General features: G+C 37.9%; 1 protein-coding gene across 1 annotated transcript in view; it reads right to left on the reverse strand.

The window, feature by feature from the left end:
• Positions 1–316: 316 nt before the first annotated feature.
• The window catches only part of ADSS2 (adenylosuccinate synthase 2), a 44,388-nt gene continuing 17,479 nt past the window's right edge, over positions 317–27,225 (reverse strand). The window contains exons 4-13 of the mRNA XM_030936158.1: positions 25,437–25,487; positions 17,196–17,262; positions 16,797–16,904; positions 15,673–15,754; positions 12,369–12,495; positions 10,973–11,127; positions 9,841–9,965; positions 8,137–8,234; positions 3,444–3,593; positions 317–1,462 (exon numbers count right to left, since the gene is read on the reverse strand). Coding sequence (XP_030792018.1) covers positions 1,410–1,462; positions 3,444–3,593; positions 8,137–8,234; positions 9,841–9,965; positions 10,973–11,127; positions 12,369–12,495; positions 15,673–15,754; positions 16,797–16,904; positions 17,196–17,262; positions 25,437–25,487 — 1,016 coding nt within the window. The 3' untranslated portion in view covers positions 317–1,409. The remainder of the gene's footprint in view (positions 1,463–3,443; positions 3,594–8,136; positions 8,235–9,840; positions 9,966–10,972; positions 11,128–12,368; positions 12,496–15,672; positions 15,755–16,796; positions 16,905–17,195; positions 17,263–25,436; positions 25,488–27,225) is intronic.

A 27,225-nucleotide genomic window follows, 5' to 3' on the forward strand; every position in this document is an offset into this window, starting at 1 on the left:
AACCATTAGTAAAAATACATTTTAATAGTGCAATACTTGTAACCAAGATAAGAATGCAGACTTTAAAAGCCCATTCATTTTCTATGAAAAAGAAATTATATATTCATTATAAATTATTTTTACATATGTCATTATTGATCAATAATTGGCTTTTAGGATAATCTGTACTGTTCTTTATACTTCCTGAGTCTAATAATACTGCTCCTATTTTAGAATTTTTCTTGAACTAAGTATTACACTACAGAGATAAAGCTCGTTCCTATATACTAGTGTTACTAACCTCTCTTAGTAGAACAAAAACACAATACGCAAAGCATACTAGAAATATTTGGTTCTTTTAATCAGCTATTGATGGTATAATAAAATAAATTTAAGTGGCACCTAATTTAACATGTAAAATAGTTCATTAAAAGATAATCTACAAAACAATGTTATGCCTAATTGTCAAAATAACACCTTTTTTTTTTTTTCAAGAAAGAAATAAAGGCATAATCAAAATTATGGTTAACAACTTGGGTTCATTTTGACACTTACAGATGATTTTGTAGGCATATCGGCAGGCACAATGTTGAAAACCAATCCACTAGATTTAAAACTAATAGTAAGATAAAAAAGAAAAGATATACATTTCAGAGGTAATGTTTGAAATTAAAGAAAAATATCCGCCATATATTACAACAGATTTTTTAATGACTATTTTTAACATAAAGATTGTTGTTTTGGGAAACATCTTTTCTCTTTGAACATTTCACTCAATGTTCAATGTATTAAATCACTGACAGAGAGAAATCAGTTCTGTGCTCTGTACAAATTAAAGGACCCATGAATATATAACCCCTCCCAACCCACCAAAGCTCAGTTTTGCAATGGTCTCAGCAGAAAATAAACAGCCCACAATTTAAACAGAATTCATAAGTATTACAAAAGTTTACAGAACCCCTATGTTTCCATCATTTGTTTCTAACAACAAAGATTACAATAACAGAATTGAATGATCAGAATGCAAAAATATTTGTGCAAAACTGCATTAATTGTTCTTACCATCTAATGGGGTAAAACTTAAGAACACGCAATGACAATAATGAAGAAAAACTACATTAAAAGTAATTCTACTTTAGATATTGAACAACATGGATGATACTATTACTAAACATTGAAAAAAAACGTGGCACCGTGAGAGCAGCAGGAGCAACAAATGACTTGGCAATTCCAGCTAAGGAAAGCTGACACTGGAATATGCCAAAGTTAATCTCCACAATAGGCATCCATCTGAAAAGACTATAAACAACTGTAGGGCTTCAAACTTACTTCAATGTCTTTATTCTTGAATGTGCAGGTCCTAAATGAAATATTTCAGAAAGTCTTTTCCTCTCCCTCTCAAGGAGTGTTTCTCGTGTTACTGGCAATCATTAAAAGAGTTGAATCATGGACTCTCTGGATTTCCCAACACCAATCCATTTAACTAGGAGAAAACAAAGAGAAAAGGATCTGCATCAATTCATTTCTAATGTTACTCTTTGGGATTAAAAAACAGGTAGTCCCCACTTGCTCAGTATCACCATAACTTTTCCTTAAGTGCCCTTTTGATGTTCTCTATCCTGTCGGCAGACTGTGCCTATTTCTAAACAGGATGTACAAACAAGACCCAGCACAGGATAGTATGCCTTACTGTTCCCTTTTTAACTGTGCAATATTTTCAATTTCCTCATTTCTAATGACTTAGGATAGTAAAACATTGACCAAAACCAGCAGACCTACAGAAAGTTTGATTGAGTTCCTGATAACTGGCCAAGATAAGCATCTTAAACATCTAGATGAGAATATGATTTTAACTTGCACAGCCTCAGAAACTGCCCACTACATGAGTCTATGGAAATCGAATCATCTGCACCACATGGTTTTAGGTTATTTGCAGAATTACCAGCTTCCTTAAGGTACTGTTAGGATCAACTTTTGTGATATTTTACAGATTTCTGTTAGATTCATTGCTGTTTATATTTCAAGAAAATGCTGACTAAGAGCAGTAAGCAAATATGCTTACTAAATTTGACATCAAGCTAGGAGGGAAGAATCACGCTGGAAACGAACCACAAATACAAATGAACCACAAGGCGAAATCAGAGTAAGTGCATAATAGATTTTATATGGAGGACACATCCCACACACTTCACTTTTTCTTATCTTTCAAATACCCATCAATGCCAACAAAAGAATATAAGGAAAAAGCCATCTGTTACAAGAATGACTTCGCATAACTAGATACAGCCATAACGTTGTGATGCCTAACTCCCTTGCCATCTTATATTTGTTCTTTAATAAACAGTCTTAACTATTTTTAAAAATTCTTTTCTTACATTTTTTCTAGTGAGATTTCCCATTTTCTACACCTATTACTTCCCAATGTATTTTCAGGAAACTCTAAATCTCAAGGATAGTTTAACCCAAACAAACCATAACCATTTTTAATCCCCCAGAAACACAAACCATTTTTGGTGGTGGTAGAGATACATGAGGATTTGTTATTAAGAGGAAGAAAGGAATGAGACAATGTCACAGGATTAAACAAAACAGACTAAGGATTAAAGACAGGGTCAGAAAGGGTGAGAAGTAATCTATTATTTCTACAAAGATGAACACTATATTTACTTTAAGGAATAAAATTATGACTTTGTATCTTCCTGGGCATTTATGCAAATCATGTGCACTCTGTAAAGTAACAATGATCTTTCCTTTATTCTATTTCAAAGGCAGACAGGTAAGTTAAAAGAAAAGACAGCTGGCCGGGCATGATGGCTCACGCCTGTAATCCCAGCACTTTGGGAGGCTGAGGTGGGCAGATCAACGAGGTCAGGAGAGACCAGCCTGGCCAATATGGTGAAACCCTGTCTCTCTTTTTTTTTTTTTTTTTTTTTTTTTGAGACGCAGTCTCGCTGTGTTTGCCCAGGCTGGAGTGCAGTGGCACGATCTCCGTTCACTGCAAGCTCTACCTCCCGGGTTCCCGCCATTCTCCCACCTCAGCTTCCGAGTAGCTGGGACTACAGGCGCCCGCCACCGCGTCCGGCTAGTTTTTTGTATTTTTAGTAGAGACGGGGTTTCACCGTGTTAGCCAGGAGGGTCTCGATCTCCTGACCGCGTGATCCGCCCGCCTCGGCCTCCCAAAGTGCTGGGATTACAGGCTTGAGCCACCGCGCCCGGCAAAACCCTGTCTCTTACTAAAAATACAAAAATTAGCTGGCCGTGGTGGCACACGCCTATAATCCCAGCTACTTGGGAGGCTGAGGTAGGAGAATAGCTTGAACCCGGGAGGCGGAGGCTGCAGTGAGCCAAGATCCCACCACTGCACTCCAGCCTGGGACAGAGGGAGACTCCGTCTCAAAAACAAAAAACAAAAAACAAAAAACAAAAGTAAAGACAGTCATTCACAAAGTGTTTTTTATGTTTACCTGGAATTTGAAGCTCATCTTCAATAAATCGAACATAGTTTTGTGCATTAACAGGTAGTTCTTTAAATGCCCTTGCATTTGATATGTCTGTGTTCCATCCTGGAAGAGTCTTATATTGAACTTCAACTTTATTTAAGACTTCTTGGTTTGCTAAAAGTTAAAGAGGATATTTGTTCATGGTACACACTGCTTACTGTCAAACAACTTTTTGATATATTGCAGGTTCAGAATCTCTTTTCAAAATCTTTGGAGCCAGATACGTTTTGGGATTTAGAATTCTTCAGGTAGTATAAAGGTAAAACAGTGCAAATACCATCTGGGGTAGTATTCTATAATCAAACATATTTCTGCAGCAACACATACGATCATTTGCTATAAGAGGATAAAGATTATGTAATACTAACATTAGTTCAAGTCTGGTTTTGCTGCCAAATGAATCTGGGTGCTAAACTTAAAACTTTCCAGTTTTAAAGCTTATTGAATTTCCATTCTATTGATAGGGATTGTAGATCTGCATAATGACAGCAACCTCACAGAAAGAAGGCCTGCATACCTGCTGTGTTCTGAGAAATCTATGGTTCTGCTTGAAATTTTCTTCATTATTCCACCTATTTTCTCTGTATCCCCTAATGGAAACTGAAAATGTACTAAAGAAGAGTTTCTTTGACTTGAGTCAATATAGTGGATGCTATGGTACTCTGCCCAGATTTCTCTGAAGACTGAGAGCTGTGGGAGCTTTGCCTGCTGACCACTCACAGTTCAGAGCCTCTGCAGGACTGGCCCCTCCACCGAAGGGAGCTGCCGCCCCACAGCAGCCCATATCCATTGACTTGTCAATGTGGGAACAGAAACAACCCAGGCACTTAACCTTAATTTGGGACAACTGTCAAGGGCTATGTTAGCTCCAGAACTCCCTAAGAGATCAGCGAAGGCTTGTTTACAACTATATTGCAGTGCAATTTCTCCCTCTGCATAATCCTGCTTCTCCCACTCTCTCACAGATGTTGTTGCTCAGTGCACTTATGAGCAAACACACCTGTGTGCAAATCTCTACATTGGAGTCTGTTTCCTAGGGAACTCAATCTAAGATAGCTGGCACCAGGAACAGTCAGAGGAAGATAGCTCTAAAACGAGAACTAAGAGGCAGGATCACTGGCTAGCTGGCTGGCTGGCAATGAGGACTATCACTGGGGTAAATAGAGTACGGATAGCCTCTATCTGAGGCATTGAGATTCGAGCACAGTGGAACAACAGAACTGGATGGCTCTCGATGAATGCTATTCACGAACTGGAGAAAGATAATGCAACCTGTCTGGCAGAACTTAGACGAAATTCCATCTCCTATAGCAGAGAGCAAAAAACGAGGATTAAGATGAGAATTCAATCATATAGACTGCAAAGCTCCAGAAAAAGCTGAATTCTGCAATCCAGCAAGTTTGCTATGGCAAAGTCAGAGCTTTGTTTGGGAAAAACTGGGGCCCTGAGACTCTGAATGGGACATCTGAATTGACATACCTGAAAATCCTGAATCCCTAGATTTTCCCAACTCTCTGGGTCTGCAAAATGTCCCACTACTTCCTATTAAAGGTTGTGGCATCCTGTTGCTTGAAGATGATGCAGAGGCCTCTGTCTTGCAAGGCAGCATGTACCCATCTCACATCTACCTTCACCTTCCCCCTCCTGGTCAGCAAATAACTAGGCTCAGGTCCCAATGTAACCTGGCTAAGGAAGCACTGGGCCTACTAAGGAAGGAAAGATACTATATTCTAAAAGATCTGCAGGAACAAGCCAACATTTGCCAGTAGGCACCAAGAGAGTGTATATGGAACTGGATCCTGAGGGATGCTGGGTCAAGGGGGGCAGCAGGTGGTAGAACAAAGTTGAGGAAGAGTATATTGATAAGAGAATATCCTCTCATGATGCATGACACAGAGATGACGAACACATCCTGCTAGGAATGCTCTCAGAAGCGTAGAAAAAGTAACGAGCCATACTAAGTAGGTACGCCAGAACTGCTGTGGGAGGTGGTGGGAGGAATTAAGAGAATCAGCGGGGCTTCCATTTCTAGTCATCATAAAATACACAGTTCCCAACCAGCTCTCAAAATGACAACTCCTTCTAGGCAGTGGACAACAGGCAGGCACAAAGCCATGGCTCCTGGGAAAGAAAACTCACAAGCCAGCCCAGAAGCCACCCAACTTTCTGCCTAGGAACAATTTCCTGACCACAGTTCAGAACACTGGTGTAAACAGAGAATGGCAGCTCCACGGACTGGGGACGTAGACAGCTGACTTCAGGAAAGTTGAAGCAGCCAGAATCAGCAGGGCCAGGCATCAGAGAGGAGCTGCAGAGAGAAGGACCCCCGAGAAGTCCATGTGAGAGTCCCATGGCTACAGGAGGACACCACAGGTAAAGAGCAGGACCAGCAGAGGCTTACCAGACCTCACCTGCTACACAGTTGGGGGGACTTCTACCAGACTCTAGAAGTCAGGTAGTGCTGCTGAAAAGGAAGGGACAGGGTACGCTGGTGCTCCAGCACTGCTGGATTGAAGAGATCTCATTATTATACCTTAACTTTCCTGGTATCCAGCAGAGCCACCAGAAAGGCTGCTCTTTAAGAAAAAAGTCACGCCCTTGAGTGAAACCTATTACAAACCCCCTATAATGAAGCCAAAAACCAAGCTCTGCCAAGATCTATAGAAGAGACAAAATTTGGAGACTGACTTATACCAGCTTAAAGTTTGAAAAACATCTTGTTTCCACGTAACTACACAACAAAGCATAAAACCAAACTATACAAGTTCAAGATGATCAGTGAGTAATTCAATTGTCCCCTAAAACAAGAATCAACACTATTCAGAGGAAGGTAACAGAATCTGGGTCTCTTTAATATATCATCCACAATGTCTAACAGTCAACCAATAGTCATTAGGCATAGAAACAGTGATCCACAACCAAGGAAAAGAACAGTCAAGAGAAACTCGACTTGAGATGGTCTAAAGGTTAGACTAACAGAAAAAAGGTAGCTAATATAAATTAAGAAAATGTCATTGTTACTGAGTGAACAGATAGGGAATCTCAGTAGAGAAACAGAAAGTAGAGAAGAGAACTAAATGGAAATTCTAGAAATAAAAATTCACCCAGTGGGTTTAAAAGCATATTGGAGATGCTGATCAGAATCGTTTACCTCTTCTAGTGACTCCATTCTCCGCCTGCTGGCTTTGGCACATGAAATCCAACATGATAGGGGGAGCCTTAGCTTTAAGCTTAATAGGACTCTTGCTGCTACTTTCCTGCTGTGATAGCCATGGTAGGGGCTAATTTACACCACTAACCTTCCTCTTGTAAGTTTCCCTTGGAAAGACAACAACCAGAATCCTACAGGAGCTATTCCCAGAGGCTTGTCAACTTATTTTACCCTCTTTAAGCACTCTCTGCTGCTGGTGGGGAAGTACTGCATGTTGCTGATTCATAGCTCCGTCCCTCTCCAGGAACTGCTCTTGGCCAAAGGGAGCTACCTCACTTGAGGAACAGCTCTTATTCAGTGGCTAGTTGTGCAGAGGCACAAAGTTCTGGCTACTTGCCTCAATTTAGTACAACTCTAAAGGGCCACCCTAGCTCTGTGGCTCCCAATGGGATGGGCTGCACTGCATTTAAACTAGTCCCTCTGCTTCTTTCACAAACGCTACTGCTGAAAGCGTTCTCTACTACACTTCTTGGATACAAATCTCATCTCAAGAGTGGTTCCAGGGGATCTTGACCAAAAACAGCTTTAAAATTAAACACATGAAATTGACAAGTTTTATCTGTTTTGTTAGTTTTTAATATTTTAATTAAAAGACTTTGCTGTAATATTCTCTATGGCAGACCTTGCCACATGTCATTATACTTGGTTAGACTATTCTCTTTGGTGTTTGAAGTTATAACTCTTGAAATAGCTTTGTAAATAGAATTAAGAACCAGGACATAACATATATTGGAACGGCCAGTTTTCCAAGTGAATATTATCCTACAATTGACAGTAGATACTTCTTTATAAGATATCTAGACTCCCTCTATACTTATATACATGTAAGAAAAGGAAAGATAATATGCATTTAATTTCTAAGAACTCAGAGCTATCCTTAATTCCTAAGAAACAGTGGTCATAAGGTAGTCACAAAACCTACTGGCTCATCAAGTTTTATTAAGCTAGTCAATATTCCTTCATTTGGCATATTCCTAATCCTTATCAAATGACTATGATAGAATAAAGGGCAGAGAAAGTAATTCATGGGGCCTGAAGGATAGGGAGGGCTAATGTATTGAGAGCCAGCTTAACAAGACAAGGGCTCTTCTTACCGCTCTTCTTACCCACTCTAAAGAGTGGCATACTTTCCCAAGGAAGGGAGAAATACCTCCATGGAAACTACTTTCAAAGGAGGGAAGATGAGACTCAAGAGCAGTATGGCTGGGCTCAGAGGTCCATGCTTTTTCTTTGAGTTTGAGCACATGCTTGTTGTGACCCAACACCTAAATAAGTATTAGCTATGAACCAAATAACTAACAATAAGTGAGCTAATTTGTACAAATCATAAATGGCATATCAAGCCTGTTGCTATCTATCTATCACAAATTATATGGAAGAGCTTTATGAAATTGCTCTAATACATTCACCTTATAATATCCTCTAGATATTCCTACAAGAAAATACCTGGGATATGAGGTATGATTTCACCATCTAACTTGTAAGCAACTCCAACTTTGATTTCCGTAAACATGTCCAAAATATCCAATTTGGTAAGTGCCAACCTAATTTTGGAAGAAAAGGCAATGTTAAAAGAGCAAACTCTTAAAGGCTCTAGTCTCTAATTTGATTAATGCAGGAGTACAGAAAAATTCATGCAAAGCTGACAGTTCTAAAGCAAATCTGAAAACAGGTTAGGATTAGATTTTAAAGCGTGCCACACAGAAGACACTAGAGGACAACGTACACTGAGTTCCTTTGCTAGTAATTGTAATAGATTTTCACTGAGGAATTTTGCTTTCTTTTTTGATTGATTGTTTTGAGACAGTCTCGCTTTGTCATCCAGGCTGGACTGCAGTGGCACAAACATGGTTTACTGCAGCCTCAACCTTCCGGGCTCAAGTCATCCTTGCACCTCAGCCTCCCGAGTACCTGGGACTACAGGCGTGTGCCACCAGGCCCAGCTAATTGTTTTGTATTTTTTGTAGAGACAGGGTCTCACCAAGTTGCCCAGGCTGGTCTCGAGCTCCCAGCCTCAAGCGATCCTCCTGCCTCTCGGCCTCCCAAAGTGCCCAGATTATATGCATGAGCCACCATGCCCAGATCAGCTTTCCTATGATTGATGAACAAACAACATGTATTTGTGGGAGGACTGCCTGGAGTTAAGGTCGCACTGTGGCCGTGGAACACAGCAGAACTCACTACACTACATGGATGATTAAGATACATGTACATTTACACACATGCCAGCATCCCTCAGTTCTTCACTCTGGTTACCATCACCTCTACCCTTCTGGTCAGAAATTGTCAAAGAAGAGTGAGAAAAACCACATCAAGGACCTCTTCATGATACATCAAAATTTCCCAACAAACTGACCGGCAAACAGGTTTTAAAGAGAAAATCTGTGGAAATTAGATAACAAACTAAATTTGGGATTCTCGTCCAAAAATTTTATTTTTAACCTTATTGTTATTTACTGGAAGTTCAGTCTAATACAGATATGAATACATTTATTTACCTAATCATGTATAAGCATTAATAACAACTTAACTTTTCCTGAGCATTTTCAGTTAGCCAGGCAGTATGCTATAGACTCTATGTTTCTCACCTAATTTTAAAAATACCCCTATGAAGTAGGTAATGCTGTTATATAGATTTTAGAGAGGATAAAACAGAGGCAGAGAATGATTAACTTGCTCAGGTACACACGCATAATGCACAGATCTGAGATCTGAATCCAGGAACTCAGACATTAAGCCCATGCGCTAATCACTAGGTACATCGCCTCCCCTCTGTACATGCTCACGGTGTTTGTGCTATCCACCTATCTATCTATTCACCTATCTATCTATCCACCTATGTATCTATTCACCTATCTATCCAGCTATCTGACTATGTACCCTATTCTGCCTGCCTCTATACTTACATACATGTAAGAGTATCAAGATTCTTTTCAACAACCTTGGATGTCTAGGAGGATAACCTGGAGTCCCTCTCCTTGTGTACCCTTCCCCCTATATCTTGGTCTACTTCTGCCTGGCACTACAATTTCAATATGGAGTCTAAAGAGTGAAAATTTCCTATTAAGGTACTCCACAAAATTAAACCTATGGCTATTAATCATCTATGATTTCGTGAAATATTTTTAAATGTTTCTGAAGAATACTCACGCAGTAAATCCATTGATCATATGAGCATATTTGAGCAAAACGAGGTCCAACCAGCCACATCTTCTTTTCCTTCCAGTGGTTACACCAAACTCTCTCCCCCTTGTTTGTAATAATTCTCCAATTTCCTACAGAACAGAAAATAAAACTTTAGGATTAGAATAGCAGTGCTATATATTTGATGGAATAATATATACTAGAGACCATAGCAAAGCCTCTGTGAGATAAACATCTTTCAGGTAATAACTAAATTGAAGATAGAATTCCACAGAGATGATGGATTTTATCTGAGGGAGGCATTATTTGGAATGCTTCATTTATTATCATTTTTTAAAGTCAGTATTTTTTACAATGTTATACAGATAACTTTCTAAAATTTAGATTGACAGATTAAGAAAAAAACTGAGTATTTATTAAATAGACGAATCCAGCCAATTCTTCCAAGAGCTGTAGTTTGATATTTTTCCTGAAAACCATAAGGCAAACACATCTAATAAGTCATTGATACCATAATGCCCTTTTGAAGAAAACTAAGATTGAAAACATGCTCAAATATCTAAGCTAAGGTCACTTCCTACAATTTGTTTTTCCTATGATCTACCCAAGTCCTTGATTTGCCCCTTTCTGCTTAAAACGATCATTTCATTATCTCTTATAGTCTGGCATCATTACAATTACATAGTTTTTGTTTATTTTTGTTGACTTTATTTTTTTGAGAAAGAGTCTCGCTCTGTTGTGCAGGCTGGAGTGCCATGGTGCCATCTCAGCTCACTGCAACCTCTGCCTCCTGGGCTCAAGCGATCCTCCTGCTCAGCCTCCCCAGCAGCTGCGACTACAGGTGCTCGCCACCACACCCAGCTAATGTTTGTATTTTTTTGAGTGACAGGGTTTCACCATGTTGCCCCGGCTGATCCTGAACTCCTGGGCTCAAGTGATCCGCCTGCCTCTGCTTCCCAAAGCGCTGGGATTACAGACAGGGGCCACCATGTCCAGCCAAAATTATGTATTTACGAAAATGTTGTTCTGACCAATCTTGCAAATTGAGTGAAAGGTATCGGAGACAATAATTCATTAAGAAAAAAAAAGAAGAATGAATTTTTAATACATTTTGATTATTTACTTAGAATAGGCTTACATTTTCTTGCTCTGTAGGAAAGGCACCAATACCAACTCTAGTTGTATAAGCTTTCACAACTCCATACACTTCTCCAACATTTTGAGGGGGCATACCCAAACCAGTACAAACACCTCCAACAGTACAATTTGAAGAAGTTACAAAAGGGTAAGTCCCTAAAAACAGAACCAGACATTAAAATATAGTATACACATAAACAACACATTTTAAAACAGAAATACCATTACAATTCTGCATTTGAGTACATTATAGGTATCTAACAGATCTGAACTGTAACTGTCCCCTCAAAGTCCCAATGTTTTACTTTTTATTCATTTTAGCTGTAATGATATAAAGACGAGGTTAGAGCTTTAACTGAAGTGCTTACACAGAGCGGCTCCTTGAATGCATGTACAGTTACTGACTCAGCTCTTTACGGTAGCTACTCACTTAATGGATTATGAAGAAATTTAATGCTGAAACTCATCTACATGTTTTCAGAGCTCCCTGTTAGTGTAAAACAAATATGACTCCCTCATATGAATATTTAAAGTGTTGTAGCAATCTGGAGTGATGGCAACACAAGAATTTTGTAGTATTCAACATTTCCCCAGCGTTTAATCTCTACTGAGGGAATAACCCTCAAATTGTAAGAGCTAGTTAAAGAGTGGCATACTTCCTCACCCCCAAAGGTCTCCTTCATATTTAACTATTCACTCTACCAAGTAGACACTCTGTTTTCTTTCCAGACTGGCTAGGCATATTACGGTATAAAAAACACGTATCTACTATACAGAAATACACTTTCTTCAATAGTTTACTTGGAGACAAAAGCCCACGAAATGTCAGTAAAAGCTGAGAACAATCAGACTAATCATGAGAAATCATATTTAAATGAAACGGTCAACAAACTAATGAGGCAGTAGTTTGAAGAAAGAAGTTAAGCATTAATTAACCTTTTGAAGATGAAGGAAATGCTCTGAATTCAGAGTCTCATGCCCAGGGAGTTAATTTATGTAAATAGGCTTTTATAAATCTTGCTTCATAATAATGTACACATTTTTAAAAGGTTGAATTAAAGATGCATATTCTTCGACAGAATTTATCTTATCTTACAGTTCCAGGCATTGAAACTGAACCATAAACCAATGAAAGCCACAATTTACAAAACCTCAGACCTACTGAACTCAAATGATGATTTTATTTTTCTAATAAAATAGGGAACTTAACACATGTATTGTGTGTTCTGTAATATTCCTTTAAAAAGAGTGCCACAAGATGACAAACTTTCATCATTCCTGAATATACAAGCTAAAAACATTGTTTTAAAACTCCTTAATGCTAATATTACTTATTTATATCTTAACTACTTAGGGTTCAGTTAAGCTCCCTTAACTATAAATCATATCTTACTTACCAAAATCAATATCTAATAGTGCTGCATTTGCACCTTCTACCAAGATTTTCTTTGGTGGTCCATGTAGGGCCTCATATAGGAAATAAACTCCATCTCTCACCATTGGTTTAATCCTTTCCATATAACCCTATACACAAAGACAAAAATCAATTTCCATGTATATTAATAAATGTTTAACATAACCAGAACAAGAATAAATTACCTGACTTTATGACATGAAAACTGAAAAACGCAAAGTAGAAAAGGACTGGTGACGGTGCTCACTCTATTGTAACATTTGGATTAGCTTTCATCTCTCATGCTGATTTTCCAGGAACAAAAAAGAGGCATTAACTCAACAAAAACTAGAGATACAGTGAAATTCAAAGGTTCTATATTAACCTCACTGCAAATAAAACCCTCTCAGCAAAGCAGTCATACTTCATAAACCAGCTTTCAGGAAAATAAAAATAAATGACTATATTACATTGTGCTTTTAAATTTTGTGAGGTATTTGAAAAGTTGCATTTATAACATAATCCACAAAACCATGATTTTTTTATTTTATTTCATTTTTTGAGACAGAGCCTTGCTCTGTCACCCAGGCTGAAGTACATGGTGGGAACATGGCTCACTTGCAGCCTCGACCTCCCAGGCTCAAGCAATCCTCCCACCACAGCCTCCTGGGTAGCTGCACCACCACCGTGACCACCTACATTTTTTTTCTTTTTCTTTTTTTGGTAGAGGTGAATTTGCCCAGGTTGCCCAGGCTGTTCTCAAGTGATCCACCCACCTCAGCCTCCAAAGTGCTGAATTACATGAGTCTGGCCGACCATGAATTTTGAAACTTGCATCAGAGTGATTCTCAAAATGTGGTGAGGGCCACAAGTTACACTGCCAAGTATGCAACTATTAGGGATTGATTGCTGTTATTCTTTTAAATTTTATCCCATTACTGTAACATCATCTATCTCTACACTATTACTAGTAATGTCCAATACTATGTAACACATGGGCATTATAAACATTTCTCAAGCATTTAATTGTTAGTACTACTGCTTAACTTCAGAACTCAATTAAAAATGTAAAAGAACCAAGAGCTTCCCCTAAGGCCTTATAGTATAACTGCATGAAACCTAGGTTCAACTATGTTTAAATATGTAGACTACTATGGAAATTACAGAATCTACTCACGAACCCGCCTGAGTGTGTGAATACCCATTGATAAACGTGTGATCACTCCTGTGTGTGAATACCCATTGATAAACGTGTGATCACTCCTGTGTGTGAATACCCATTGATAAACGTGTGATCACTCCTGTGTGTGAATACCCATTGATAAACGTGTGATCACTCCTGTGTGTGAATACCCATTGATAAACGTGTGATCACTCCTGTGTGTGAATACCCATTGATAAACGTGTGATCACTCCTGTGTGTGAATACCCATTGATAAACGTGTGATCACTCCTGTGTGTGAATACCCATGGATAAACGTGTGATCACTCCTGTGTGTGAATACCCATTGATAAACGTGTGATCACTCCTGTGTGTGAATACCCATTGATAAACGTATGATCACTCCTTGGCTCTAGCCTCCAGTTTCTGACTTATTCCTGTTTTACTTCTATTTTTATGCCTGAAATGACCACACTAGTCATCACACTTGTTTCTTAAAGTTTTCTGGTTCAACATATATTACCTGTAAGAATCTTCTTACCCAATTCTATTTATTATTATTCATCTACTTTACATTCACATGGAACACATATAAAATGGAACTGAAAAGCCATACTCACACTTTGGCAAGTAAATATTTCCAAGTTGCTAGTCAAAAAGTTAAAATATTTGTTGCATAATAGACTGGGTATGGTAGCTCATGCCTGTAATCCCAGCACTTTGGGAGGCCAAGGCAGGCAGATTGCTTTAGCTCAGGCATTCATGACCAGCCTGGACAACATGGTGAAAACCCATCTCTACCAAAAAAAAACTAGCAGGGTGTGGTGGTGTGCCCATAGTCCCAGCTACTCAGGAGGCTGAGGAGGGAGGATCCCTTGAGCCTAGGAGGTCAAGGCTGCAGTGAGCTGTGTTCATGCCACTGTATTCCAGCCTGGGTGACAAAGCGAGACCCTGTCTCAAAAAATAAAATAAAACAAAATATTTATTGTATAACTGAATAAAAAGAAAATGGCAGTCTATTCGTAACAGCAATCAGTGCAACGAAATGAAAATACCTAACATTTAAAATGTTCCTTGTAGGTCATATTTGTTTAGAACTTAGTGGTTGGGCAGACCTAAGGTCTGCATTTATTCTAGAATGGAATATGAGGTTTGTAGATTCCTACTCAGTTCTGGAACTGATATTGATACTTATTTATAGATAAGAAGAAATAATAATCAGATTCACAGGAAACAGTTTGAAGTTCATCAAAAATAGTAGAAGGTGAAAGAATGGAGAGGATAGGAATTTCAACTACTGACCAATGTAAGCACCACTGACACCTAATAGTTGCCAAGGAAAGACTAATCTTTGGTCAATTACCTTATTTGTCTCTTAAGAGTGCAGTGCTAGGCCGGGCGCGGTGGCTCAAGCCTGTAATCCCAGCACTTTGGGAGGCCGAGACGGGCGGATCACGAGGTCTGGAGATCGAGACCATCCTGGCTAACACAGTGAAACCTCGTCTCTACTAAAAAAAATACAAAAAACTAGCCGGGCGTGGTGGCGGGCGCCTGTAGTCCCAGCTACTCGGGAGGCTGAGGCAGGAGAATGGCGTAAACCCGGGAGGCAGAGCTTGCAGTGAGCTGAGATCCGGCCACTGCACTCCAGCCTGGGCGACAGAGCAAGACTCCGTCTCAAAAAAAAAAAAAAAAAAAAAAAAAAAAAAAGTGCAGTGCTAAAGAAACTGGCCCTATGGGGTTATCCTTCCTAAACGGGTTGGTTAGCCTGAAAAGTTCTCACTCAGCCCTTTCCTGATCTATCCTCCAACTGTTATAAGTGATCTTTACATAACGCAAATCTAGTCTTCTTTCTGTTCAAAATTTCCTAGTAGCTTTTCATTATCTCCAGGATAAGATCTAAACTCCCTGTCACTGCACATGAGATGTATGATCTGGACTCTGTCTCCTTTACTTCAGGTACTCCTCCTGCTCCCTGCTCAGTATTTTGTCTAAGCCATATCATGTAAAGCCACTCAAACATACCACGTCCAAGACAAACAATTTCCTTTGCCAATTCTTACCCAAAGCCTGCAGGAATGAAAAGATCTAGATGCCAATTTGGCAAACAAGTATTAAAAAGAACATTAAAGAGGTCAGAAAGCATTACCTTGAGTTTCTGTAATTCACCTTCAATGTCTATTTCCAAAGTAGGGTATATAGATTTGTATTGGTTAGCTAGAACTTTAAACCTGAGAAACACAGATAAATCAAGACATTACCACTCTGTACAAAAATATTTAAAATAATATCATTTGATTCAAATGATTTCTGCAGATGGTAAATGATCTTAACAGCAAATTAATCCTGAAACTGACATTACCTTCTGAGAAATAAAATTTAATAAAGGAGATCAGCCATATGAATACATAAGACATTCAAATTATTTTTTACTCAAGTTTAGGCATACCAACAATATAATTAAGGTGATATGTGTGTAGGGAGGGAAGAGAAATGGAATGACTAAAATCTGTAAACACAAAAGACTTAAATCTGAATTAACTGTGTTATACTGTACCATAACAAAAGGGGGCAGTTTACATGATACTTGTAAAAGAGAGAGAGGCAGACATTAGCAATCTAACATTCTTCAGTAAAGGTGCACTGCCAGTGCAGACAAATGTTACGTGGTCGATTGAAAGGGGATACAATGTCATTCATTATAGCTTTGATGCCACTTGTTATTATACACAACCAACTCCCTCTCATTGAGTCACTGAGTAGCTTTTTGATGACTATTAGGTTTCCCATGGAGATCTGGCTACAGAAAGCATGTGTTAACGTAGCATCTCTGTTTTTCAAGTTGAGCTTGGTATACAATAATTCACCAGTATCTGAGAGCTAATGATTTCTGGGTGGGAGGACATAAGGAGTCTCCAGGCCTGAAAATGCAAGGATCAAGACCTTAGAATGTAACCACCCAAGGACTGCCACAGCCCCTGGAATCATTCTATTTCTCAGGAAACCATTCCATATTTCAATTTTTAAATATAACTCTGCCTTTGTCTTCGTAGGACATTCTATTAAATCACCGTCATGTTATTTTTCATGAAGTTAATCTGTAACTAAAGATTAAGTATAATGTAATAAAGGTAACTTTAACATTTCAAACCTTAAAAAGGCCAACCACCACTATTTTAACTAGAACACTGACTGTATCATTTTATACCCTAGGTTTAAAAAAAAATCTAAAAATGCATTCATTCCTTCCATTTTGAAACACAAGTTAGTTACCTCTCAGAGAAGCCATCAAAGTCAGAAACAAGGTCGCACATCCTGAGTCCACTCCGAGCAGCTTTGGACGAATAAACTGGGCCAATGCCCTTTTTTGTTGTACCCAAACTTAAAAACAAATCCAAACAAGCTTTAAGTTAGACAAGAAAGATGTAGGTCTTATGGTCAGATCATTACAGTGAATAAAGTTACATGTGACTATTTTCTGTTTATATTATTTCTTGTTAAGTATATGTTCATAATCCTACTGATTTTCTCTAAAACAGGATATTCTAATACTTACTTTTCTTAAACTTCTGGTCTAGAATTAAAATATAAGGGTCTGTAAATGCTTAAACTGTATGTACCAAAACCAAAAAACAAACAAAAAACAAACAAACAAAAAACACACACACATACTTTTTTCCTGCTTGCTCTTGTCTCTGTTGTTCCTGGATACCATCAGCTGCTTGATGAAAATCAAATACTGAGGGGAAATAAAACCATAGTTGTTGAAACAAAGATAATACACAAAAGCAAAATACACTGCATTTCAAATTACTGAAGTTATAAATCCCTTCAGCCTCATTTCAGTATAACAAATTAAACACATTTTTAAAAGTGTTAATGGTAGAAGATGATAACACCAACTAGTACATTAATATGAAAATCTGTCTGATCTTTCACTCGTATTTATTACAGTCTATACTATTTAAAAAACTAAGTCATTAAGAGGATAATTTTGAAACATCCTGCCCTAAAATTTTACAAAGGTCAATTTACAAAAATACTCTTTTTTTCTTCAGGTTCCGGACTCCTAGAATCTAGGGCTCATGTTGACACCTCCCTTTTCCTCACTAGTCTCGAGCTTCCATCATCTCTCACCAAAACTGCAGTCTCCTAGTGTGTGTACCTCTTTCCATTCTTAGACATCTCTAATCCAAATGCTGTCATGCAGCCAAAGCATCTTTCCAAGACACAAATATGGCATTCACACCTCCCCTGCCCTTAAAACTCAACAGTTTCCCACTGCTCTAAAAAAAGAGACAAAATTATTTTTATTATCTGGCCTCCTTGCACAGTCTACACTTTCATCTTATACTCATGCTCTGCCACCCTCACTGCCCTCTGGTCACACTGGCATTCTTTGCAGCCCTCGGCTACAAGGCATATACTTCTGCATGAAATATTGCCTCTTTCTACACCTACACATAACTTGTACTCTCTCTCTCCCCTGCCAATGCTCTGAGAGTATTAGGATCATGTCAGTTTAGCCTACTAGTTGATTTCCAGTGCAAATAAGTCCTCAAATATTTACTGACTGAATACGTAGCTGGTTTATAGAAGAGGCAGAACTGGAATTTTGGTCTCTGAACTTCTAACCAAGGCTTCTTGTTTATTGTTTTGTTTTTAAACAGTTTCATGGGAATATAATTTATATACCACAAAATGCATCCATTTAAGATGTACAATTTACTGATTTTTAGTATATTTAACCATAGCTTCTTTTTGCTAATGATGTCACTGTTTCCAAATAATTAAGTTGAAATGTGTAGATGTTTAACAGAAAGACTGATAAGAGGTTCTTGGGATTAGTGGTAGCATCTGTAAAAGAACTATTTAGAAGCATTAGAAGACTGATACTGAAGTTATAGATGGTGAAGCTAGAAAAGTCTGATAACTCAATCTAAACCCATCCTCTGATTAACCCTGCCCATAAAACCATGTATGTACTCTTCTCTACTTTCCTCCTTCTGAGACACTATTAAAATTGTCAAGGTAATCCTCCTGCCGTGCTTGGCAAGGTTAACAACCATAGCTTTTTATGATCAACAGGTTTCCCTGGTGCTGTTAGTAGGAAAGTTTTGATGCTGTACATGCTAATTAGTTATATTTCAGAAACTAAATTTGTGTGATTTAAAAGTATCTAGTAAGCAATATCTGTCTTAGTGCCACACAGTTAGGTAACAGTAACACCTTTAAAGCCATATCAGTATACTGCACACCAAAAGATATCTATAAGAATACTCAGGGTAACAGTATTTGTAATATCCCAATATTGGAAACAACTCAAATTTTCATCAATGGTAGAATGAATGGATTTTTAAAAGTGTGAAATGGTCATAAAAAGGGATACTACACAGCAATGAAAAAGAATAAAATACTCTTTATGTAAACAATAATTTTGATCTGTAAGGGTCAGTTGATCATCATGTTCCCATTTTATTGCCCAAGCAATAGTCTTTCTCAGTTACTTAAGAGCCCAGAATAGTTCTGAAGGGCTGTTTCATTAAACCCTGAATTTGCAAATCAGCTATGACAAGATTGAGATCGTACAGTATGCCATTCTCATTTCTTTTGAATAAAAAGACATTGGAAAGTAAATGTTTTGTTTTTTATGCTCAAAGAAATTTAAAAAGCAACTGACAACCCACAAATAAATGGTTGCTGCAAAGCAGATGAACCATATTTTTCAGAAATTAATTTAGCGCCTTGGCGTAGAGCTAATGCTTTCCTTGGTTTTTCTAGGCCCCAGGAAGCAATTAGTGTAATCAGAATAATTACGTTCATAAGGCTTCATCAAGGCATGGAGCATTAATGCCTCCACTATTACTGTTTTGAAAGAAGAGCCTTGGAATATCTGTTTCACTTTCTACAGCCTAGATATTGCAAACAAAAAAAAAATCATAACTGTGCACCTTTAGTTAAGTTTATTAACAGCATTTTAAAAGTTTTAATTTACTATTATAGTTAAGTTTTATTAACATGATTAATGTTATACCATATTTAGTATGAGACTCGGAACATGTAACAGCCACTTTGCTTGCTTTCTCACATCTCCCTGAGGTCTTGGACTCAACTGTCACTTTTCAGTGAAGGCTACCCGGCCACATTATATACAACTGTAGGCCCCTACCTCCTCCTTCAAACTGCCTGCCATTGCCTACCTCCTTTCTCTGAGTTACTATTTCTCCTCAGAACTGAGCACTATATGCCATGCTACATGGGTTACATATTTCTATTGATATGATTTGTTTTCACTAGTACACGATATGCTCCATTAAGGGATGCTTTTGGTCTTCTCTGCTGCTGAATCCTTAGTGCTCAGCACCATACCTGACACAGTAGGCATTTAATACATAGATATTAAATAAAAGAACAGACACCTAACAAATCTGGATTTCATATTTAATTTTTTTAAGGGTCTTAACCACTTATTAGGCCATTTTCCCTCAATAAGTATCTCTTATAGTACAAACTGAGTTATGAGATTCAGTGAACAGGGCAAAAGCTTAATGCAATAGGTCCTTGCATTAGTGTGCTAATGTAAAGAATTGGCCAGCAACTTAATAATTTTTAAGTTGCCTTAAAAAAAATCAACTGTTTAAACCTTCTAAGTGAAATACTTGAAGGTAACTCGAGTAATGTAAAAGATGTATATTATGGCCCCTAGAGCAACTACCAAATTCACAAATTCATAAAACAAGAAGTATAGCTAGTAAGTTAACAGTGAGGATAATATTAAAAATGTTCAGTGTAAAAGAAAGCAGGAAAAGAAGAAAAATAAAGAACAAATAAAAAGAAAACAAAGAGCAGACATAAATCTAACCATAGTGATAATTAACTATAGCAAAAGTAAATAGTCTAAACATTCCAATTAAAGGATAAAATTGTCACATGACTAAAATGCAAGACCCAACTACATTTTGTCTATAAAAAATACATTAAAAGATCCAAAGAGACAGATACACTAAAGATTATTAGAGGATGGAAAGCGATACACCATGCAAATAGTAATCTTAAGGCAACTCTAGTGGCCATATTAATATCAAAGTAGACATCAGAATAAGGAATATTACCATAAAGAGGATATTGTGGTATTAACATTCATAGCTTATTAGATACTTTTAAATCACACAATACAAATTTAGCTTCTGAAAAGTAACTAATTAGTATATACAGCATCAAAACTTTCCTACTAACAGCACCAGGGAAACCTGCTGATCATAAAAAGCTATGGTTGTTAATACCAATTCATAATGAGGAAAAGGTTCAATGCATCAAAATCAGAATTGTAAACATACATGAACCTAACAGAGCTTCAATGTGCATGAAGCAAAAACTGACTGACTTCAAAAGAGAAATAGAGAAATCTACAGTTATTGTCAGAGGCTCAACACTCCTCCGACTAACTGATAGAATACAGATAGAAAATCAGTTGGGATACAGGATTTGAACAACACTATCAAACAATTTGATTTAACTGGCATTTAAAGAACACTCTACTCAACAAGAGCAGAGCACATATTCTTTCTAAGTGCATGAAGACCATTAACCAAACAGACCACATCCTGAGCCGTAAAAGAAGTCTCAACAAACTAAGATTAGGATCATACAGAGTATATTCTCTGTTCACAATAAAATTAAATTGTGAATAGAGAGAAATCATGAAAATCTTCCAATATTTGGAAACACGAACATCATACTCAACATATAGGTTAAAATATAAATTATGTTATTTTGCACTGAATGGAAATGAATGTACAAATAATATTTGTGGAATATAGCTAACATAATTACATGGGTTAGAGGAATACATGTAATTTTAAATGCTTACATTAGAAAAGAAAGGTCAGGAAGGAAGAAAGGAAGGGAGGGAGGGAGGAAGGGAGTGAGGTCGGTCTAGAGTTCATGATCCAAGCTTCTAAAGGAACTACAAAAATGAGCAAATTTAAACCAAAGAAAGTAGAAAGAATAGAAAGAGCTGAACCCAGTGAAACAGAAAACAGAGAAAATGGTTTTTTGGAAAAAAAAAACAACCCACAAAATCAATAAAATGGATACCATGAATAAAAGAGGGACATCACTGAAGACTACAAAAGTTACCAATAATTTGAGAAGTTAGACGAATACATTTCTTTAGAAAACATAAATTACTAAAACTGACACAAGAAACAGAAAAATCTGAATATCTCAATATCTATTAAAGAAATAAAATTCATAACCTTCATGGAATTCATAAAAACATCCTGACAAAGAACATTTAAACAAGAAATACTACCAACCTCACACGTAACTCTTTCAGAAAAGCAGAAGGCACTAAAATTGAAGAACAGACAACAAAACTCAAGAAAACTACAGGGCAGGTGTTTGTCAGGATAAAAGCGGTGCACCTTGACCAAGTACAGCACTGAAGTTAGCTGCTGGCTGTACACATGTATGAATAAAACATATACAATTCTTTTCTTTGTGGACACAACCTGTGTAAGGTATTGTCACTGATTGGGGAACTAGTGACTGGAAAGGAAATCACTTGCCAGAGGATCCATAATCAAGATTTGGATCCAGATCCCTTAGTTTCAAAGCCTATAGTTTTTTCCATTGTCCTGCGCTCCGTATCACCCACCACACTTTCATCCAGAATCTCATACTATGGAAAATTTTTAAAACCCTTGGAAATAAATGAACATTTTGAAGCATCTATATGCCAGATCCTGTACTCAGTTCTGAAATGAGAATTCTAACGCCTTAAATTACAATGGAGCTTACAGAACTGTCCATTCAGTGCCATGGTGACAGGGGGAGTCTCTAAAGCAAAGATCGAAGCAGTTTCACAGCAACGATTTTCCAATTAGTTTTTTGATTTTTTAATGATACTATTTACTCCTTTTCACTATTATAGAATTGCTTATATTAAAATACATGTTTCTGACCGGGCAGTGGCTTACGCCTGTAATCCCAACACTTTGGGAGGCCAAGGCGGGTGGATCATTTGAGGTGAGGAGTTCAAGACCAGCCTGGCCAACATGGCGAAACCCCGTCTCTACTAAAAACACAAAAAAATAAGCTGGGCATGGTTGGACATGCCTGTAATCCCAGCTACTCAGGAGGGTGAGGTACGAGAATCGCTTGAACCCAGGAGGCGGAGGTTGTAGTGAGCCAAGATCATGCCACTGAACTCCCACATGGGTGACAGAATGAGACCCTGTCTCAAAAAATAATAAAAGAAAATAATAAAAGAAAAAACATGTTTCTTGTAAGACTTTTTAAGGACCCTAGGAAATGAACCTTATAGGCTTGTAGTAACACACATTTTAAAGCACAACACATCCATTATTACACATATTACTACTAACACCTAAATTTTAGTCTGAGCTTATCTTCTACAGGCTCAGTCTTCTGTCAGAAATACTTTCCTTTAAGGACATACATTTATGGGGAAAAAATCATTATTAAAGAAATATAATTGTAAATAAAATAATAATACTCATTTACATTTATTATGGCTTAAACCACATTACTTTCCTTTTACTCTAGGCCTTTTTACTCCTTCCCATACTACTTTGTTGTTTTGTTTTGGTGGTCTAAAATAATTAAGTAACTTGCTTAACCTCTATGCTGTATACCAAGGATGGAACTGTTAAGTGGCAGACCCAAAGCAATTGCAATGAAGAAGGAAGATGGAGAATCCAGACAGGAACAGGGATATATCTCTTAACATGATGTTCTTTCCAACAGGCTGATATCATCAGCATACATTTATATCTGCACAAAGCCCAACTACCTGATTACATACACTGATGCTATACGTTACTCAAAGGGCAGGTATTAGGGATTATTCTAAATTGTGGTATGCTGATTAAGATAGTGAATTTCATAGAGCAGACAACATAACAAAAAGCCATTAGAAAGTTCTGAAGATAAGTAGTGGTTTTTATCATCTAATGCAGTGCCTTGCTTTATCCACAATAGGAACAATGGATACCAAAAAGCTACACATAAAATCACGAAGGTAAAAAAAGATAAAGTTGACTATTGGTAACAGAATAAATAAAGCTAATGAGTAGTAAGTATAAGCAAACAAAAATGCTACAAAAGTATTTCACAAAAACGTATATTTCCTTATACACCTAGAAGACTGCCAATAAGAAAGAATATTGGTAGGGCCGGAGGCAGTGGCTCATGCCTGTAATCCCAGCACTCTGGGGGGCCAAGGTGGGCAGATCACCTGAGGTCAGTAGTTCAAGACCAGCCTGACCAACATGTGAAACCCTATCTCCACGAAAAACACAAAAATTAGCTGGGCATGGTGGCACACCTGTAACCCCAGCTACTCAGGAGGCTGAGGCAGAAGAATCGCTTGAACCCAGGAGGCAGAGGTTGCAGTGAGCTGAGATCACCCCACTGCACTCCAGCCTGGGTGACAAAGCGAGACTCCATCTAAAAAAAAAAAAAGTATTAGTAACACTGTATTGCTTCCTATACGATAGCACAACAGTGATATATAAATTTAAAATTCAAGTTCTAAGATAAGCTAACAAACAAAATATAAATATTTTTGAAATCAGAAGCTTAAAATGGGCAACAAAAATGACAACCTCCTTCTTCTGAAAACCAAAACAAAACCCTTCTGTCCTGATCCAAACTGCACGTTATCATTTGGGACTGCAAAGCTTCTTTGTTTCCTTTGGTTTTTGCCTTGGTTATGCATCTATGTTATTAATTATTCTGGAAATATAAAAGGTGCCTTTTAAATAAAAGTATTACTGATAATATTGTCATAGTTTAAGTATAATCAGGTGAAATATAAACTACTCACAAGCTTAGTTTTATGTTAAATACAGAAGTATTCCACATTTCATCCAGTTACACTAACAAACAGCTATCAAAGTCTTTGCATTCAAGGATAACCAGCCTACTAATAGACAACACACAGGACAACAAATATTGACATAGAACTGTTTTTTTTCAGTAAAAACAAAAAATTGTTGTTTTCAGACTTTACAGATTAAGAAGCCTGTGGCACACAATGTAACAGAGGCCAGTTTCATATAAAAACTGTATGTTAATCCAATAGAGTTTACTTCAAATAAGTTATTTTATTTGGGTTACTAGGATTATACATAGGATTCAAGTCTGTGGCTATTATCTGGAGGGACCGTTATTTGATTTCTGTGCTTGGCTGATAAATACTGTTAAGTATCTTGATGAGGCTGCCTTTTAAATAGAGGCCAGTGTTAAAACTAGAGCGGCTACTGCCACAGGACACATACATATTTAAATACAATTTAAGAGTGCAGATCAATCATAGAGAAGTTTCCTACATGGTTTTTACTTATTCTTTTCTGGTTATTGTCTCTTAATCATGTCACTGCTAATTAACAATTCTATTGGTTCTGAAAGAGAAAAATAACAGAAAAGAAAAATCCCAAATTTATTGGTAGTGGTTGAAATTTAGGTTAGTCTGAACAAAATCTGAATCACTTAAAAAGCAGTAATTATTACATTTTAGGCACAAAGACTCACTCTATCTGCAAAATGGTACACTTACTTCTACAAGAATATTACATGCACAAATAAATGTTCTTTGCATTTTGATGTGGCTTATTTTTAAATAGAATTAGAGATGTCTTATGAAATACCACTTGTATTACAAATTTGCTTAGCTAACCTTTTTTTCAAATAGGTAAATTTCAGCCTAGACTTTGTTAAAAAAGAAAAAAGTTAATAAGTTTTTTTTTGTATTCAGAACTCAATTACTACAATCCATCCTACTTACACTAAATAAAAATAAAAGACAAAATTAGTTACTAAATACTTTCATTTGATAAATTTCTGATAAAAAGATAGTTACAAATAAATGCAATATATCCACCTTACCAATATGAGCTCTGTCAGATATAATAAGCCTTTTTTCCCAGCCTTCTAGTCCTGGAGAGAAAGGGGAAAAAGATATATTTTAATTGAATATTCCGTACAGCAGTTTTAAAATCTTAATTCTTTTTTTCTTTTTTTGAGACGGAGTCTCGCTCTGTCACCCAGGCTGGAGTGCAGTGGCGCGATCTCGGCTCACTGCAAGCTCCGCCTCCCGGGTTCGCTACCATTCTCCTGCCTCAGCTTCCCAAGTAGCCGGGACTACAGGCATCCGCCACCACACTTGGCTAATTTTTTTTTTGTATTTTTAGTACAGACTGGGTTTCACCATGTTAGCCAGGACAGTCTCGTTCTTCTGACCTCGTGATCTGCCCACCTCAGCCTAAAATCTTAATTTCTTTAGAAATATGTCTAGGCCGGGTGTGGTAGCTAATGCCTGTAATCCCAACACTGTGGGAGGCCAAGGCAGGTGGATCACTTGAGACCAGGGGTTTGAGACCAGCCTGGGTAACATGGTAAAACCCCATCTCTACTAAAAATACAAAATTAGCTGGGCGTGGTGGTGGGTGCATCTAATCCCAGCTACTCGGGTAGCTGTGGCACAAGAATCACTTGAATCTGGGAGGCAGAGGTTGCAGTGAGCCAAGATTGTGCCACTACATTCCAGTGTAGGTGGTGGAGTGAGATGCTGTCTCAGAAAAAAGGAAATACAATGTCTAAAAGCATTTTTTACTGAAGCAATCACGTTTGTATCTTTTCTTCCGTATAGGAAACATCATGTCTAATAAGAGTTTTCTCACATGTCATTCATTCCATACATAAATTCACTCACATGCTATCTTACCAAATGTCTTGCTCTAAAAGCTCCAAATTCAAACCAGTCACATCCACATAAATTATTTCTAGGAATCCAAAAGGCAAATGGTAGAAAAACATCATGCTGGGGAGGTTAGGTACCTGGCAGGGAGAAATTTGCTAGAGGAAGTTAGGTACCTAGCAGGGAGAAATTTGACAGAAAGGAGTTAATTTTAGGAATGGCACCCTTTCCCAAAAGATAATTGTAAAAAATATGGGCCAGGTGTGGTGGCTCATGCCTGTAATCCCAGCACTTCAGGAGGCCAAGGCGGGCGGATCACCTGAGGTCAGGAGATCGAGACCATCCTGGCAACATGGTGAAACCCTGTCTCTACTAAAAATATAAAAATTAGCTGGGTGTGGTGGTGGGCGCCTGTAATCCCAGCTACTCAGGAGACTGAGGCAGGAGAATCGCTTGAAGCCGGGAGGCAGAGACTGCAGTGAGCTGAGATCATGCCACTGCACTCCAGCCTGGGCGACAGAGCAAGACTCCATCTAAAAAAAAAAAAGAAGTACAGAAAATAAGTTTTTTCACTAATTCTTCTAAAGTACTACTGTTAATTACTGTACTTACTACAGTGAATTGTAAGGAGATATATCTGTCTCCCCATTTAACTGTGGAAGATCTAGAGGAGAGGCTGTGAGTTTTCATAGCACAGGGCCTGTTATCCAATAAGTGGTTTTAAAAATTATTTTTGGCTGAGAGCAGTGGCCTATAATCCTACCACTTGGGGGACCAAGGCAGGAGGATTGCTTGAGGCCTGGAGTTTGAGACCAGTCTGGGTGACACAGAAAGACCTCATCTCTACCAAAAAAAAAAAAAAAATTTTAAAAACCTGGCCAGGCATGGTGGCATGTGCCTACGGCCCCAGCTACTTGGGAGGCTGAAGCAGGAGGACTCTCGAGCCCAGGAGGCAGAGGCTCACTACTGTGTTCACAC

This window comes from Rhinopithecus roxellana, chromosome 8, assembly GCF_007565055.1.
Source record: "Rhinopithecus roxellana isolate Shanxi Qingling chromosome 8, ASM756505v1, whole genome shotgun sequence".
Lineage (NCBI taxonomy): Eukaryota > Metazoa > Chordata > Mammalia > Primates > Cercopithecidae > Rhinopithecus > Rhinopithecus roxellana.